The sequence below is a fragment of the Melanotaenia boesemani genome, chromosome 13, assembly GCF_017639745.1.
Source record: "Melanotaenia boesemani isolate fMelBoe1 chromosome 13, fMelBoe1.pri, whole genome shotgun sequence".
NCBI lineage: Eukaryota > Metazoa > Chordata > Actinopteri > Atheriniformes > Melanotaeniidae > Melanotaenia > Melanotaenia boesemani.
Genome location: NC_055694.1, coordinates 22,528,382 through 22,547,968, shown reverse-complemented (window position 1 = coordinate 22,547,968; position 19,587 = coordinate 22,528,382). Strand labels below are relative to the sequence as shown.

Here is a 19,587-nt window from a genome sequence, read left to right as displayed (position 1 = left end):
ATCTGACATTTCCTAACATTTCTGTAGCAGTTGCTTGTGCCTACCGGAGGCCAACTCAGACACACCAAGATAGAACATTGTCGTTAAAAAGGTCAAAGTTTTTCACCTGTTCTTTTAACATAAAAATCTCTTCATCTTGGGACTCTTTTAAGCTTTCACATAACTTTCTTCTAAACCTATTAAGAAGAATTTTAAAATAATTCCAGAAGTAAATCTGTGAGGAGTTTTTCTTGCTGCTCTAAGTAAAGAAACATTTTGAAGCGATGAGATGTGCACCTGCCAAAGGTGGTTAAACAGCTGCTAAGAGCAATTTTCTGCTAATGAGTTAGCCCTCAGAGTGCACTGCAGACAAAGGTGAGCATCTACCTGGTGTTTTACAGCAGCTTTTCATAATTCTCCGCTAATCAAGATGACAGACTGGGAAATATATATTTTTAAATTATTTTAAGCACAATGGTTGTCATTCTGCAGAAAACACCATCTGCAGACTAACCATAGATCTTCCCTCTTATCTGTCCCTAATCCTGTTATTTGGATAATAACTTTGTCAATCTAAAAATTTAATTTAGGTACTTTACTGACATGAACATGACAAAAAATGTTCTTAAAAATCTTCAGGTTGAATTTTTGTAAATAGATTTGCTTCTTTTTTGTGTTTTATATTATTGTTGACAGTATCTTTTGTTAGTGGAAAGCAAAGGGTGTGAAGACGTTACCTAAGGTGTTTTGTGTATGTAAATCCAATTTAAGTATCAGACACATGAAGTGGACAAAAGAAATAAGCCGCTTGTGGTGTCCCCCTCCAGCTGATCTCCCAGCAGGGTTTCTTTCAGTCAAGGGTGTCTACATATTAGTCCTTCCCTTCCTCCGGGCCTTGGCTCTTGCCTTTTTCTCTTATGTGTTTACAGTGTTATTGCTTTACAGTAATTTCCCAGTGTCTCCATTAGTGATCTGGCAAGTTTTCTGCCCTTCAGTGCATGGGGTATCTCAGACCTACTCCCGTTACAGTCACTGAGGCATGAAATTACCTCTGCACCCTTTACGGGCCTTCAGAGATGCCACACTGTTGAAAAAATAAGACTGGCAGTAAGAAGAGGGAACACATAGGAAATAATTAAAGAAAGCAAACAAAAAAAACAAACAACACTAATCTATTTTGGAGTCCATCATAGCAAAACGATGGTATGTTCCACTGGGTTTGTAACAGCTTTTAAAAAAAACTAATCTTAAACTGATTTGAAAGTGGAAAAAATTTGAGTGGTGTTGTATGAAAGTGCACATATCCAAATATTATGTGTTTTTTTGGTACAAAACAGTACAAGCTGGCTGTGGCTTGTGCTTGCTAATTGTTTGAGACTGTCCTGCAAAACACCAAAATTACTGTTTGTTAAAATGACTCTAGTGTACATGTGAGGTCCAGGAGAATGGATTAAATTTCCATGTGGATTGACAGATATAACATAGTCTCATCTGCATAGAACATATCTACTTTTTAATTCTGCTTTTTGTGATACTTAGACTTGGATTGTTGCAAGGATGCTACAACACAAGCAGCATATAATGCCAAAAAAGTGTGTATTTTTCTCTGTTGAAAGGTTTAGATAACTCACTAAACAACCTTTGTTATGTATGCAGTGTCCAGTTGTGGATGACTATGTTTACTAAAGAGGTAGAAGTCATGTATTTTTATTTGATTTGCTTTTGTTCTACTCTGCTTCTGTGTGTCTGTGCAAGCCTGTCTATAAGACATCTGGATCCCCAAAAGACTCCCTGCTTTCCCACATTCCAGAGTTCATGTGTGTGTGTTGCATGATATGTTTGTACCATCACATGAGCACTACAAGAAAACAAACCTCTTAATGTATATGTGTGTGCATGTGCCTTCTTTCTGTCCAAGTGGTACCTGGGAAGATCAATCTGACCCAGAAACCCTTCCGGCAAGATCCCCCTTGCCCTAGACAGCTTCTTTCTCCATACCCCTTTTCTGTTTTTCTTTTGTCTTTTAAGCCTACATGACATTTCCCTTGTGGAATTTCTTCCCTTTCATGTTTTACTTCTTGTGGCTATCTTTATTTCTCCCATGTTTACTATTACTTTCTTTTTCATTCACTCTCTTCAGCTCCATTTTCTGCCCTATTGTCTTCATCTCTTATAGAAAACTTTAGTCTCTGTTAACCTCAACCAACAAATGTTGTATTAGTTTAATGTATCTCTTCACCTTAATCAGTCTCAGCCACTTTGCTTTTTCCTGTTGGTCCTTTTTATTACAGATGCTATATTATTGCATTGACACACTGCAAGCTGTTTTTTTTTTTTACCCATAGAAAGGTGGTTATTATCTTTCCATCAGTATCCTCATTCTTCTTTTCTTTCCTCCCTTCAAAACCCCAAACAAAAATAACTTTGGGTCATCTGATTATGTTCTCTTATACGTATATCATCCTGTCTCTGGTGTACAGTGAGGTTGTAATGTAGCTGAATTTCCTCTCAGTTCTTCTAAGACCATCCCTACATTAATCAATCACGCTGACCCAGATAAAACTGAGTTTAAACCCGAACCATTTTAATGCTCTGACCCATTTACCAACACTTGTGTCTCTGTAGATAACACACAAGTTTCTTTGTCGCCCAGTGGGCTGAGATGATATGCCATTACATTTTTGTTACAAGGAGCAAATATGGGGGGGAAAGGTAAAGGTGAGCAAACGATTTACTCTTTGGACTGAATAAAAGGTGTAAATAAGGTGTCATGACTCATTTTTTATTTACTTGAGGCATAATCAGATGGGAGTATTCACCCCCATCTAATAAAGGGATTTTTGGGCTGATGCCAATACATTAATATTTCTAAAGTGGCTGATGTCATCTGGAAAAATCTAAATTCCTCTCTCATTGTTTATTAGCTTTCAGTGGAGTTGTTTGCTGGATACAATATCACTGAGATTGAGACTATTTCTAAAATGCCCCAAGTTTTTTTTTTTTTCCTGCATTATACTTAATGCATAAGTGCCAATATGCCTGTGGTCGGTCGACGCAAAGACCTATATTTAATCAAACTAATCTTCAAAATGCGACATCCATGAAACTGCTGGGTGCAGCTGTCCCAAATTCTAGTTTTAATGGAACAATTTGTGTATCTACAAGGTCACAATCAGTTTGAATGCATGCATACATGCAGAAACCGTAAAGGACACTATCCCAAAATACCAATTTTTCTCTGACTGGTCAGCTAATTGTCCTAAAATGGTGAAGAGCAGAGTGGCTGCTCTTTTTTTCCCCCTGTTTTTTTTAAAATGTAGTAATTGGTAATGAATTATGCAGATGTGTTTCTCAGTGATGTGGGTTGATCATTACAGAAAAGCTAAAACAAATATGGCATCACAGGCAGTGCAGTAGAATTTTTCTCTAGTGGAGAGAACAGCTCTTTGATTCCAGACTTAATAACTTTGCACATCATTCACAAAAAGATATAACCCACTGAAAAATGGAAAATACCTCCAAAGTACATGTCGTTTTTTTAAGAGAGACGTCTGGCAGAGATCTCAACTAAATCACTAATACCGTACAAACAAAACAAAACAAAAAAAAGCCTTCAGGTACATTTTGGTCATTAAATTAGAAATACACTGTTTTCACCTTTAAATTGTCACACTAATGTTTCTATACTAACATAACACACACAGACAGACATGGCCACAAAAGCACACTACAATGTCTCCGCTGCCCTTGCCCCACATCCCTCCACTCACCGCAAACAATAGGCAGCACTTCCTGAAAATGACGAATAACAAGGAACAGTTTCCTTCAGCAGTCAGCGAGGAATTAAAGAGAAGGAGAAGGGCACTCAGACTGGACTGAAAGAACAGACGTGTCCACAATAATTTATTCCTATCCATTTTAGTGCTTTACTTTGAACCCAATGTACATCTCCTTATCCACCCATTTTTTATGTTTATTATTTCATACAGGTAGTTGCAATATTGGTCCAGTTACAAAATACAATCTTAATGATTTTCAACAAGAATAAGCTACCTGTTTTTTTAGCATGTGCTAACAGTTTAAATATTTATAACAAAGGCAGAGAGTCATTTTCTTTACTGAACCAACATAAAGATTGTGTGAAGAATAAAGAAAGTATAAAAACATCTACTTAATATTTATGTGCATGCCCAAGCAGACAGAGTGACCTTATCAGCCTAAATGGACTAATTTCAAATCACCATGTTCATACACAAAAACACAAAGAATAGGAGTAAAGAACCTCCTGAATGACCTTCAAGGAAATGTGGGCTTCAGACACCCGCAGAGAGGTGGGAAAAGAGGGAGAGACTGAAAAGAATAACTGGATAAAAAAAGAAAAGAGCTAATAAAATAAAAGAAAAATGCAGAAAAAGGAACAGTGAATGACAAGCTGGATTTTTTTCTTTCTTCACCCTACAGTCATAGAGGACTGTTTTCCAGCTGAGGCTGTTATCTTCTCCTCTGTCAAGCCCTCCTACCAAGACCTCACATGGTACAGCCCCCCTCTCTTTCATATGCTTTTCTCTTTCAATCAGTCTTTCACCCCATAATTTCCTTCTGTCTTTTCACAGCGGCCTCCATCTATCCTTCGTTTATTTTGTTTTTCTTGTCACTTCTCTCTTCCTTCATATTTCTAAACCTCTTACTATTGGCCTCTAGATCTTCATTACTCCTCTGTGTTTACCTCGCCTTGAGGCAATGCTGGCCACAGCTGGAATAAAGGCTTTTTTGTTACGTCTAGTGCAATTCATGAGCAAAAAACATCTAGAGAGCACAGCAGTCATCTAAAATTTATGCTCAACTAGATATGGTATCCATATTTTCCTCAGGAAAATATAGTAATATTTGATGGAAAAGACAAGTATTAAGCAATATAAAAAGTGGGTACTGTGCAGCGTAAACCAAAACGTTACAGCAGAAGACAGATATCATCAGGTAAATGTAAAGATAATACATCTATGCATATCTTACTGGGTCAAAATAATTAATTTATTCTACTTACAATAACCTAATGAGCACAAAAGTTACAATATCCTCATTATTCTCCTAAATTGGGCCTTAACAAGTGAAACAAAAACACAAAAGTACAGTAGTACACTGAGTGTATATGACTATTTCTGTCCATTTCATGACACACAGTGACTCACAACTGAAAGAAAAAAGAGAAGAAACATGGTGTTGACCTAAAACAAGAGATGCTGTTAAAGTGTACAATTCACATACCAGCTTATGTTACATGGCTGTAAAAAAAACAAGCTAAAAACAGAGAAATCTTGTTTTGTGTGCAAATGCTTCAGTTTGAGGCTCATAACTGACAGGTTGCTGACTTTCATTAGCTTTCAACCTTCCCCACTAACATCAGTCTCAGCTTCATTATCTCCCTCACCATCACTTTTTAATCCATCAGTCAAGTTTTTTTCACCTTCAGTGGACAAAACACCTGAAAAGATGCATCATTTCCAACCTGTCCTCCATGTCTCATGGACCACCAGACAAACTTGTTCCCTCCCTCCTTCTACTCTTCCGTAGCTCTAATCTATTCCTCCCTTCATCAAAGACAACCTTGCCTCCTTCAAAGGTCAAACAGCTGGAATGGATCACTGGTTTTGGGAATGGGAATGGTGACTAGCAGCAGACAGAAGAGGAGAGAGATGAGAAGAAAACATGAGAGAAAATGGATTGAATGAGGGAGGTAAATTTTTGATATGGTGTGAGGGAGAAAGGGAGGGAAGGCTTTGGTATGAAGGAGGAAGAGGGTGAGGCCAGGCTAGAGGAGGACACGGAGAGAGGAGATTTTGGGGGGGAAAAAAAAAGAGGGAGAAAGAAAAGAAATCCCTGCATCAGCATTCCTGTTTGTCTCCATGGGAGCAGCAGAAGGAGGGAGGGAAGGAGAAGAAATGGGAGGTGATAATAAAAGGAGAGAAGGGAGCAGTGGAGGGATGGATGGAGGGATGGAAGAAAAGATGACAGCAGAAAAAAATTAAGTGGGAAAAAATTTGTCAGCTTTATTCCATAGATTATCCAAGATGGAAATGATTGTGTATCCAACTGTCAGCAGACACTTCAGAGAGTTTTGGAGTAAAATAACAATATCCCAAAGTTTTTTTTTTTTATAAAAAAAAACTCATGAATCTTTATGTTTATAGATTTTATAGATGTTTTGTTTCAGTGATAACCCATATGCCTCTTTCCTGAGCCAATGATGCCACAGGCCCACCTCCCCCTTAACCCGCATGTAACAACAATGGTGGATAACAGCATTGCATTCATGCTGCAGAAGCTACTGAGCATAATGTGGCTTTTACAGCAAAATCTGTACTAAAAAAAATCCACACAAATGTCAGTTTTAGCTCAGTTTTTCTGCCATCTTCTTACTCATCTATTTGTTTACATTGCACAAGTTCATGCTCACAATTAATGCTGCTGCACGTGTTCCCTGTTTTATAAACTAAATTAACTAAACTAAACTTACGACAGCTATAGCATACAAAAACAGCTTACAAAGAGCTAACGATGAATTTTGGACCACATCTCAGTCATGATTAAGGGCACTGTACTTAGCAGAAGAATACGCCTTCCAAGTTCCATTTTAATAGGAACCATTTTTACCTCCACCAAGGCGGAGGTTATGTTTCGACGGCTGCTGTCTGTCCATCTGTTTGCCTGTTAGCAACATAACTCACAAAGTAACGGATGGATGTTCATGACATTTTCAGGAAATCTCTGAAATTAAATAAGGAAGAATTGATTAGATTTTGAGGGTGATCCAGATCACCGTCTCGATCCAGGAAGTTTTTAGGGATTCTTACTATTGTGAAATAGGGATAATTTTGCCATTACGGCTTCAAACTTATCAGATAATGCCAAGAATCCTTATAAAAAAAAACAAAAAAAAAAAACATTTACAAGATAACACGGTATAATCTGACATTGTTTGACCCAGATCATTTTGATATTCTGGATGTGATTATCCAGAAGGTTAAAAATATAGGGGGTACTTGGTGGGCTATTGGGCCTTTTGGGGTTTTTCTCAGGTAAGTGACCCTATGGCCTGGTAGAGGTCTGAGCTCTCCGAATTTTTCTAGTTTGTTTCTGCAGCTAAATTATGGAGATCACTGGTTTAGCAGACATAAGCCAACTCCAGTCTCTCCCAGAATATTGATAGCTTACATCAGCACAGTGAAGGCCTAGCCAGAGACGGCACAACTCTGCTTCTTAAAGAATATCAATATCAGTGCAGACTGTAGGCTTCAGCTGCCACAAAATAATTCAAAAACCACTCCTACACATGTGAAGTGTAAGGCCTTCATTGTCTTTGCAATCACGCTTATGCAGTTAAATGCTTTTAAATTTAAATATCTACTTATTTTAATTACACTGACTTCTGTACATATTGTATTTTTTGATTACTCCATTCAGATCTCAGCTTTTTTTTTAAAGATATTTCTTCTATCTCTCCATTTACTTCCATTTCAAGGATATACTTGAATGTTTATCTTTGCATTGTGCATTCAAAAAGGAAACTGATAAATGAGACATTCCTGTGCACCCAAGAACAGGTCTGTGAATCATACCACCAGCATGAAGAGCTCCACTGAAGACTGAACACGCCTGAAAACAGCTTATGAAACCATGTTAGTCAGGCATTGAGCAACCAGCCAGAGATGTCCCCAACTCATTAGTCACCTACAACAGCTGATAAAGCAGGTGGAAAATAACTACAGTACATCTACTTCCTATTTTACTTTAGTTCTTCAATTTGTTTTGTTTAGTTATCGTTGAAAAAAATAAAGACTAAAGTGTTTGGACATGTTTCAATGCATTAGACTCAGCATGCAGATTCAGGATGCAGAATGTGGTCATAAACGTCTACGAATCATGATCTTTGAATTTGTTTAGAAAAACAAAAATAACTAAATTAAAAATGTGTTGCTTTCTTGCATTCCCAACTTATACCCATTTGTGAAAGAGAAAGGCAAAGCATAAAGTCATAAAAGATGGAGAATCCCTCCCAGCTGCCTTACAGCCCTCTACAAGCAAACTGGGAAGTGCATCAAGGGAACACACAGTCCAGACAGACCAAAGCAATGAGACCCAGGTACCCTGCCAGCAATCCAGCCTTCCATCCATCTCTGACCTACATCAGAGGCTTGGTCAAGGGCCAAGGCCATGACCGTCAGTCCATTAGACACTGAGAATAAGAGACAATGGGCAAAAGCAAGAGAGGGAAAAGTAGGGCCTCGCTTTCTGCTTTTCACCCATATTAGACTCCTTATAAAGAGGCAATAAAAAAGGCCAGCAAAGCCTCTCTCAGAGCAAACCTAGTTGCAATATCAATTTATCTGTTTTTTCCCACTTTCAAACAGAGTGCAGCATCACCTCGGTATGTTTATTTTCACTTCATCTTGCTCTGACATCAATTTTCCATCCTTCCTTTTCATGTCGTTTTCTTTCCTGGCTACACTTGGTTTAACTAAACAAAAAAAAAATCCCTGGAGTTGTGGCCGAGTGACAGAAATGAAGTCAACATAAGATGAGAACAGAGACAGATCCCCGTGAGACCTTGAGAGAAAAATGGCCACAGTAAGGCTGTTTTCTCAGATCGAAGCATAGGACAGGATAAACAAGGATATGCCTGAAAACTAAATGCTTCAACGATATTTCTAGTGAGGTCAACAATCACATATACACTTAAATGTAACTATGTTTCGTGCCTCAGCATGAAAGGTTTTCAAAATAGCTCGCAGTACTTCTGCAGCAAAGAAAGCAACTTTATCATCTGATGTTAGCAACTGCCAACATAGGTTAATTACAATTATTCCCATTGCTGGTAAATGCCTGTTACCCTGAGCTGTTTACAAAGGCTCATTTACATCCTTCAAGAGAACAACACTGAAAACAACAGGAAGGCATACCATCATATTAAATCCTATGGGCTTCGTGAGCAATAGGTATACTTTTGCAGTTGTCTGCAGCAAATCAAAGGAACATAAGAAAACAATGTCTTGAAATGCTGACAAAGGAGCTTTGAGTATGTATGACTGTCTTATATGTTGAATTAACAAGTGCAAGAGTTCACATACACTACTAGATGCACTGGGACTCCCTTGCTCTTGATGTGACTGCAAAAAAAGTGCAATGCAATTTAATTCCTACCTTGTCAATCTCTTGCTGCAGGACCTGTTTGGCAACCTCCAGGTCCTGTAGTCGGCCTCTCAGCTCCTCATTCTCCTGCTCCAGACGACTCCTCTTCTTCTCCACGCTGTCCAGCTGGCTGTGGAGCCGGATGGATACATCCTTCGCCACCTGAGAGGGTGAAGAGGGATTTAGCTCACTGTTTTTCAGATAAAATGCTTTGTATTATTAAATGAATGCAGAATCAAAATCTTCTGTACCTCAATTGATGATCTCTACTAAATAAATCTGTCTAAAATGCATTCACATCCTAAAACATTTTAACTGGATTATAAAACAGTCAGTTATCAGGGACAGATGAGGAGGAAGCTTTTCACCAGCACACTGTAATTCAAATAAATCATATTTTTAAGTAAGAGGAAGCACTTAGGTTGATCAAGTGGAGCCCATATTGTATTTATTTAAACAGATTTTAAAACAGAGTTAAATGTCATCCTAATACTGTTTAAAGTTTTGATCAAACACTTACTTTTGGTATTGTATAACCAAATCAAACTGCAGAGATGGCCCAGGCAGCACTGTTGTTTTTGGCAGGCATCTCAGTTTTAGTCTTAGTTTTAGTCGTCATGACGAAAATGCTTATTAGTTTTATTCATATTTTAGTCATTTCTAAGTTTGATGTTTTTAGTCTAGTTTTAGTCAACAAAAACTCAAAAACGTTTTAGTCGAAAATTTTTTTTTAGTCTTTTAACAAATTAATTTAGTTAATAATGCGTATTAAAAAGTGGAATAAAGGTTGACAGGTTATAACAAGTATTGCAATTCATAAAACAAGTTAACCGTAATGCTTTTACATAATAACCAGATCCTTTACCAGATTGACAGCTTTAGCCAAGACTTTCCCATCAGCTTTTATTTCTATATTTCAGCTTTTTTCATGAATTGATGTCCTACTGCATCATACAAAAATGTCACACAAGAAAATGGCAAATCTATAAGTTCAACATATAGCAACACATTGTTAGCTTGTTTGGTTATTTTCATCGATAATTACAAAATGAAAAGGAATGGTTTTAGACTTAGAAGGTTTCCAACCAATAGCAAATACTTTCTGATCTACTTAGAGTTAAGCATTGCACAGATAAAGTGCTAACTGTGGAATCAATACTCCAAAAACGCAAAGAGCAACAACATTCTTACTGTGGCAACTGTGGCTTTAAGTGCAATACTACACCCTGAACGTACACATGCCCAAAATATGAGCAATGGATGAGGAATATGCTCAACTTGACCTAGTCTGCCAGTTAAAATATGTCCACATATCGTTTCGTCGCTTCTGACCACCAAAATCCTTTGTCGACACTGCCGCCTTGATTCATCTATGAATGAATAAACTGCTTGTCGTGTGCGTGCTGCACTTGTGGTGGTGGGCGTGGCCAAGGTGCAGCAGCATTGCTGACTGACAGATTGCGCTCACAACAGGCAGAAATGTCGTGCATTTTTAACATCGGACAATCAGTCTTTGAACATTTTCATCCCGTCTCGTCTCGTCATCAAAATCTCACAAATGTCTCGTCATGTTTTCGTCATCATCATCGTTGACGAAAACAACACTGCCAGGCAGGTTTATCTCCACAAATTTTTAACAAGATTTATTAGGGCACTGAAAAAGTTTCTCCACCAAAAGGTAATTAAAACAGAGGGAACAGGTAGTTAAAGTGGAAAAGGAAAAGTTGTACAGATGGTTAATATTTCTATAAAACTGTTTAAACCATATAATCGTTCTATGTCATGTTAAGGATAAAACTACAGTGTGTGCAGAATTATTAGGCAAGTTGTATTTTTTAGGATTAATTTTATTATAGAACAACAACTATGTTCGCAATGAACACAAAAGACTCATAAATATCAAAGCTGAATATTTTTGGAAGTTGGAGTGGGGCTTTTTTAGTTTTAGTATCTTAGGAGGATATCTGTGTGTGCAGGTGACTATTACTGTGCATAATTATTAGGCAACTTAACAAAAACCAAATATATACCCATTTCACTTATTTATTTTCACCAGGGAAACCAATATCACAACTCAAAATTTACAAATATACATTTCTGGCATTCAAAAACAAAACAAAAACAAATCAGTGACCAATATAACCACCTTTCTTTGCGAGGACACTCAAAAGCCTGCCATCCATAGATTCTGTCAGTGTCTTGATCTGTTCATGATCAACACTGCGTGCAGCAGCAACCACAGCCTCCCAGACACTGTTCAGAGAGGTGTACTGTTTTCCCTCCCTGTAGATCTCACATTTGATGAGGGACCACAGGTTCTCTATGGGGTTAAGATCAGGTGAACAAGGAGGCCATGTCATTATTTTTTCTTCTTTTAGACCTTTTCTGGCCAGCCACGCAGTGGAGTACTTGGATGCGTGTGATGGAGCATTGTCCTGCATGAAAATCATATTTTTCTTGAACGATGCTGACTTCTTCCTGTACCACTGCTTGAAGAAGGTGTCTTCCAGAAACTGGCAGTAGGACTGGGAGTTGAGCTTGACTCCATCCTCAACCCGAAAAGGTCCCACAAGCTCATCTTTGATGATACCAGCCCATACCTGTACCCCACCTCCACCTTGCTGGCGTCTGAGTCGGAGTGGAGCTCTCTGCCCTGTACTGATCCAGCCACGGGCCCATCCATCTGGCCCATCAAGACTCACTCTCATTTCATCAGTCCATAAAACCTTAGAAAAATCAGTCTTATGATATTTCTTGGCCCAGTTTTTACGTTTTATCTTGTGTGTCTTGTTCAGTGGTGGTCGTTTTTCAGCCTTCCTTACCTTGGCCATGTCCCTGAGTATTGCACACCTTGTGCTTCTTGGCACTCCAGTGATGTTGCAGCTCTGAAATATGGCAAAACTGGTGGCCAATGGCATCTTGGCAGCGTCACGCTTGATTTTCCTCAGTTCATGGGCAGTTATTTTGCGCCTTGTTTCTTCAACATGCTTCTTGCGACCCTGTTGACTATTTCGAATGAAACGCTTGATTGTTCGATGATCACGCCTCAAAAGCTTGGCAGTTTTAAGAGTGCTGCATCCCTCTGCAAGACATCTCACTATTTTTGACTTTTTAGAGTCCGTCAAATCTCTCTTCTGACCCATTTTGCCAAAGGAATGGAAGTTGCCTAATAATTATGCACACCTGATATTGGGTGTTGATGTCATTAGACCACACCCCTTCTCATTACAGAGATGCACATCACCTGATGTGCTTATTTGGTAGTAGGCTTTCAAGCCTGTACCGGTTGGAGTAGAACAACATGCATAAAGAGGATGATGTGATCAAAATACTCATTTGCCTAATAATTCTGCACACACTGTAGTGCCTATTTGGCATGTCTTATAGGTTTATCCCTTTACCTAATTTCTGCTTTCAAATAGGCAAATAATGCACGCAAGTCTTGAAGATGCTGGTCCATAAGTCCAACAGTAATCTACAAACCTGTGGGTTACATCAAAGTGGCTTTGTCCAGATTTTTAGAAACGTATTTGGATCATCACAGATGAAGTCAAACTGGTTCAATAATGTGTTATAAATAAAATAAGCATAACAAGCCAATGTCCACTTTGTCCCGTCTGTAGCCCTCATAGCTTTTACACTACAAGTGGATAATTTCTATTGATTTTTACTTAAAAAGATAACACATACTTTTAGGAACTGGGTAGCTAAAACTATATATAACTAAAAACCCAAACCGATGGCTATCTCTGACTGGTGCTTTAATACATAAAAGTTCACATACCTATTTCTTATATAATAATCTTGTCACAAACAAAACACTGAAGAAGTTTTGAGAATGTCTTGTCTTAACCATTTGCTCAGCAAGCAACTGAAATAATCTGTTATCTAAAACAGTGAACTGGGATCATTTATTCAGCTGGACGCAATTGATGATAGAGTTTAATGATCTAAATTATGCTGAAAACCACCCTAGATCATCACATCACATCAACTAATGAGTTCCACAGGAAGGACAAAACTATTTCACTGTACAGACAAACTGTAGTGGGCTCAATCAGCCATTACCCGTTAGAAGAAAAGACTCATTTCTACTAAATGACTTGGTGAAGATACAAGAGGCCATTTGCTTAAATATACACCCGTTGAGCTTCAAACTAATTTATTTGGCTCAAATGAAACATAATGAGAGTTTTCATTGTAAATGGGTGTTAAATTTGACGAAATGATGCTTTAATAGCACCCACTGGTGAGCTAAGGAAAAGAAATTTTAAAGGAAAGACACCTGTTTAATATCAGTCATTCAGGAGCTCATAAATGCACTTAAACTCTTTTAACCTCAGTCATATAAAAGTTTATATTGATCGACTTTACCACTCAATGTAGGCCGTACTAATTTATGATTTACAGTCAGTTTATTAGATGTTCTTCTCAAAGGATTATTATTTAGTGTGGCAGACACACTCAATGACTGTCTGTATGTCCAACTCTGAATGTGAGTTTGTGGCTGAATTCTTGCCAATGTGCAGCTGAGACCCACAATGTTCCTCTATACTTCCCACTCTAGTTCTCCCTGTGCTCACCACGCTCCAATTCATGTTTTTATGAGTGTGAGTTTTGTGTGTAGACTGTTCATTCAGGTCCTCTCTTGTTTCGATAGTTCCCAGCAGTTCCAGTTAAGGTCTTGTGAAATTTCTCACAAGTCTCTGACGGTGCAACATCAGTTTTCTTTTTGATGGTAGTTATTTATTCAACTCCCCATTCTTCCATGTAATTGTTAATTTCATTCAACAATCATGTACCTTGTAATTATAGTAAAACTATATGCTAATTTCTTAGCGACAGCCATTCATTAGCGTGCTGACATGAATCCAAGCATGCAGCTTTCTACTTTTATAACAAACAGTATGAAAAACACAAGGGATTATTGCATCAACTTAAACTATATGAATGCAGATAATGTAGCATTATGGTACCTTTACATAGTCAGCAGTGTTAAGATACATCTCACACTCTTCTCAGAGAAATAACTGGCATTTTAGTTGCTAAAAAATTGCCAATTGTGTCTGTCTACTGTTTGAAGCAGAGCAGGTACTATAAGTATTTAGAGATTTTTCCTCAGGGAGTGGCCAAAAGCCATACAAAGCAAAGATGCAGGCCAAGCAGCATGACACTGTGATGGAAATGTTACCAGTTATAGAGCTTACAATGCCATAAGATATGTTTGTTTTTTTGACGAAGCCATTTCAAGATTACCACTTAAAATACAGTTTTTCACTAAAAAAAAAGCCACAGCTGCAATTCAGTGCCCCCACATGTGCATTTTAGCACAGACAAGTTCAAAGCTTTCTGGGGCTTGAAAAGGTGACTGACTATTACCACCACAGGTGATCTCAGATATGCGCGAATTCCTTCTTAAGCAGTTAAATTTATGTGTTGTTAATTTTTAACTCACATTTCACACATTAACATTGGTTTGTTTTTAAAAACTGACGAAGTATATCATTTACAACAAAAGTTATAGGTTTAATGTTTTTTTTTCATTTAATGTCTTCATAAGAAATCATGGATTTAATATACAGTGGCAATGTTTTGTTATTTTTGAAAATTCCTATCTTAGGAGCCTGTTTTTAAACAAACCTGAGATTTAAGGGTGTTTAAGTGTATTTTTAACTGATACTTTAGGTCTGTATGAGTTAACGAGATGTTTTAATCTCATGTAAGTGCTTAGGCTCTGTTCCTCTCCTCACTTCTCCTCTCCAGCACTCCATTGTGAGTCTTTTGACTCCTACTAAATGCTGCATTGTTCTTTAATGTTAAAGGGAAACGTGAAGGAATTCTACACCATTGAAGCTGTGATTTCACCCAATGACAGAGCTTTAGGATGTAATTAGAATTCACATGGTGGTTCTCAGAGATGGCTGACACAATGTGCGCATATGTGTGAGAGGTAAAGAGTGATTTGTGCCAGAAAGATATCACATGAGAAAGAAAGAAAAACAACAACAAAAACGACAAAGTTAGGGTTTCTTGACTGTTCTGTTATTCATATGCAACACAAAACACACACACACACACAGGCTACAGAACAAACAGCCACATCATTTTACAAGTGGCAGTTATTCATCAAAAGGGTCTTTTCATGAACACAACCAGTGTGTGGTGTGTGTGTGTGTGTGTTTGATTGCAGTCAACAACTGGGGTCTTGTTCTTCCTGTTCTCCTCCTATCAGTGCACACATGAGCCCCACCCCACACACACACACACACACACAATACACATACACACTGAACTGGCTGTTTGTGAAACCCCTCTGATAACATCTATAGGGAGGAAAGTCATCGCATTGATGACCGTTATGAAAACAAGACAGCTATGTGTAAGAACATTGATGTTCATTTGCCCTTGAGCAGTCTCAGTTTGGGATTTCTTTTCTTTTCTTTTCTTTTCTTTTTTTAAGAGGTCATTTTGTTACATTTTTACTTCTTGGAAAAACAGTTAAATATTAAATTAAATTAGGCTTTTGTTTAAGCTGTGATGTTAGAGTACACGCTTTTTAATAACCACGTGTCCTATCACATTAGTCATTTTACAAATGGCAGTAAACTTGTGTGTAAACTTTTCTCAGTTTTCTGGAGGCAGCATATATAAAATTTCAAACATTAAGGATGAGGTAAAATTGGAGTTGGGCCAATACCGGTATTAGCATCAGAAATACTTGCAGGTCCCAATCAGGGCATGTATATATATATATATATATATATATATATATATATGTATACATCTACGCATTTGCGTGTTGTATCTCTTCAGTCTCTAACTATGATAGCAGTGGCCGTTCGTGGATGTTGGAACACTGCGCTACGAGCTACGAGTTGTTTCGATCTCACTGCAGAATGTGGGTATGAAAGTATCCATATATCCCACATCCTCTTCATGTAGCCCTGCTCACTAGGGTTACCTCAGTTGTAGTTTTCCAACAGTGCCTTGTTCGTGTCTAGTGATGTTTATTTTGCGTTCAGGTGGCCCATTTCTCGCCATAGCCTGGTTCCTCAGTACCTGACACAGATCTTGTTTGACCATGCAACATCTGAGCCATCATATCTCTCTGTTTGATTGCATTCATGATGAGGTGGTTAGGCAGTAGCGTTAAGAGTCTGTCTGTCTGTCTGTCTGTCTGTCTAACAATGTCATACATCAAAGTCTATGATAAATATAATTTAATTAAATTGTAAATTTAATAGACCTTTTAATAAAATCGCACAGGTATTGGATCGGTACTTGGTATTGGCAGATACCTAAACCCCAGGCGCCACAATCGGTATCAGGCAGAAAAAAATGGTATCGGAACATCCCTAGTTTACATGTAGGCAGATATGTTGGACAAACAAACACAAACTGGCTGGAGTACAGAAAATGTCAGACTGAGGCTGGAAACAGTTAATCAAGTCTGACATCTGGTAAGTCCAATGCTACAGCACATCTGGTGCCCAGCTGGTGCCATGCTTTGAAAAGGTGTCAGTTGGGACTTTGTGACCATAGTTACTAGATAGATCCAATCACCAATGTACTAGTCGCCGCCTACAGTAACTCATTGATAAGGATATCCAAGGTAGTCCTGAGTTTGGTTTAGCTTAAATATTTAAGTTCAGTTTTTATAAGTTTAGTTCTTAGGATAACAAGAAACCAATCAGAAAGAAGATTATGAGTGCTTCTATGGATGGCTTCCTCAGCTTGCAGCCTAGCCAAGAAACAATGCAATATGCTGAAACCAGAGGTCTGATCTTTTCTAAGTTCATCATATATGTACAAAAAAATCTCAGGGCACATCAGAAACCTTATTAAATGATACCTGATTATGCTGGAACCATTGTGGCAAAATATGGAGAACTGCTGTGTTGGCAGATGCTCATAAGTTTTGGCTGATGTTTATGTATTCATAAAGAAATGCATTCTACCAGATTTAATTTGCTCTAACTTCTTAGAATATGTGGGTGGCTGCAGGATATTGCCAGGGGACAACTCAGTTTAGCCTGACAGCAGTAACAGAAGAACCTGTAACATCTACTGAAAGATGCATGGGCTCTGGTGTGGGAGGAAACGAGCAAAGTTTAGAAAAGCTTCTGTCCATCCTCTTTGAACCTGCTCCTTGAATTTAATCTACTATCCCACTTTGACTATCCACACTTAAAAATTCCACTCAGCAGCTTTTTGGTGCGTTTAAATGTACTTAATGTTTAAAAGCATTTTGTGGGAGTTCTCCATGGTGTTGCATTTCTCTAAAGCCACAAAAAATATCAACATTTTCTTTTCTTTTTTTGCTGGACACATGCTGGAACCACTTTTATTGATAGATTGGGCATTTTCCTGTGTTTTAGCTATTCTGTTATAAAATACAATAAAAGCATAATTTATATTGATGCAAAAATCTGACAGAAACGATTATTTTTGTTTCATGTACCTCAGCGCTATGGATCATTGTGTTGCTTATCAAGTTACAAATCACTGTGGCTTCATGTTAGGAAACGATGACTCAAGTGGAACTGAAAAGCATCTAAGATCTTATAGCCATCCTTGGAGGTGAGTGCATTGTTTCTTTTAATGAGAAAAGAAATATGCTTACAAAGTGTGGCTCTCTGTAGAATAATCGACTGCCTACTATATAGCTGAACCCATCAGTTCAGCATGAAGGGGAGAGTACTGCAGAATCAGCTTGTAGCTGTACAGACAGATGGGGAGCGTTTCTGAATCACACCGGTTCTTAAATCTGTTTCCATCCTGTTTCAGTGCATCTCCAGCATGCATAACTTTTTGTTGTTGTGAATAAAATAAAAAATTAAAGTTAGAGTTTAAATATTTAAGAACCAGCAACATTACATTGCAAAAGTAAGAATGTAAAAATGCTCCTTTTCAAGCTCTTTTATATAGTGCAGATCAACTTTCTGTAATACATCATAGTTTAGGAAATCACACATTGTGCATGTGCAGAATTTAGCTGCAAAGTACTGTATCCTGATGCTAAAGATAAAGAAAAGCTCAAAATAGTAATTGAGCTGAAAGGCTGTGTATGTATACATTTATGAATGACAGCTTGAAAGACTTGACAAATATTTGGTTTAACAACAATAATCAGTGAATCACTGACTTTGTGTGAGCACTGTCATTATCTACATCCCTAAAACCCAGCCATGATACTAAAACTCTCACAATGTGCTGATGAAAGTGTCAAGCATGCCCATGCTTTATGATTTGTGCTTAAAACTTCAAAGACAATCCAGGTGAAAAGGTGGGGGCATTTTGTAGGAAGCTTCCAGTAAAGCAAAGGTAGCCCTGCGTGCTACTGATGTTTAGTGCTGATGCTGTTGACCTTTTTTTCCATTTGTCCGGCATTGTGGCCTGTAAGCATCCATTTAGAGGATGTTACATCACTAGCGGCGTGCTTCATGTCTAAATATAAAACCATAAGTGTGAGGGAGAAAGAGAGTCATGGTGTGACAGCTGTTCCAGTTCAACCTGTGATCATATATCTTTGGAGAGAGAGAGAAAGAGAAAGGGAGGGATGAAGGGAAGCGGCAAGAGGGTGTCAGAATGTGATGAATTTCTATGATATTTGGCACATTGTTTGGCATTTGGAAAAAACCGTGATCTCACCTCCAATTTCACCAAACATAATTTTATCCATGATGATGATGAGGAAGGTGATACATTTAATAGCTTGGAAGTAAAAGCTGTTCTTGAGTCGGCTGTTTTTTGTTTTGACTGTCCCGTATCTTCTCCCAGAAGGGAGGGGACAGAAAATGGGATAATCAAGGTGTGAGGGGTCTCTGGTACTTCCACTGGCTTTCTGCTAGAGTCTGCTAGTGTAAATGTAAGCAGGGCTTTATAATGTTAAAATAAATTATTCTAATAATAGATTTACCTCAGGAGTTACTCTACAAGCAATAACATAAAGATAGTGAAATGCCACCAATTTTACACATCAGCCTTTTTTTTGTATGTTTTATTCACTGATATTTAAAAGTCAGCTAACTTAATTCTTGTTTTAAAAATTCCTTTCTGATGAACAACCTTATGGTGATTTACTGTGGGTATGCCAATCGAAAAATCCTCTAATCATTTAATGACTAACCATTTTTTTTCAAATCACTTTAAGATGTTCAATCATTACTTGGCAACCATCTCTGGGGATGACACACAGACTGTATGTACAAGATGTACATGACCTCTAGGTCTGATAAATGAAGCCAATTCACATTCTTTCTAAAGACCTAAAGGGGCGATCCCTGTGGAATTCTGATTGTATGTTCATCTGAAAAAATAATTAAACTTTGTTTTTTACTTTAATAAACATTTTTATAGTCCCTATATGTGATCTTAGTTGTTACAGTAATGTTTTCTTCAATACAACATAATACTCATTTT

General features: G+C 37.9%; 1 protein-coding gene across 1 annotated transcript in view; it reads right to left on the bottom strand.

The window, feature by feature from the left end:
• soga1 (suppressor of glucose, autophagy associated 1) overlaps positions 1 to 19,587 on the bottom strand; it is an 87,424-nt gene that overhangs the window by 56,194 nt on the left and 11,643 nt on the right. Inside the window, exon 4 of the mRNA XM_042003029.1 lies at positions 9,178 to 9,327. Within this exon, the coding sequence (XP_041858963.1) occupies positions 9,178 to 9,327 (150 nt within the window). The remainder of the gene's footprint in view (positions 1 to 9,177; positions 9,328 to 19,587) is intronic.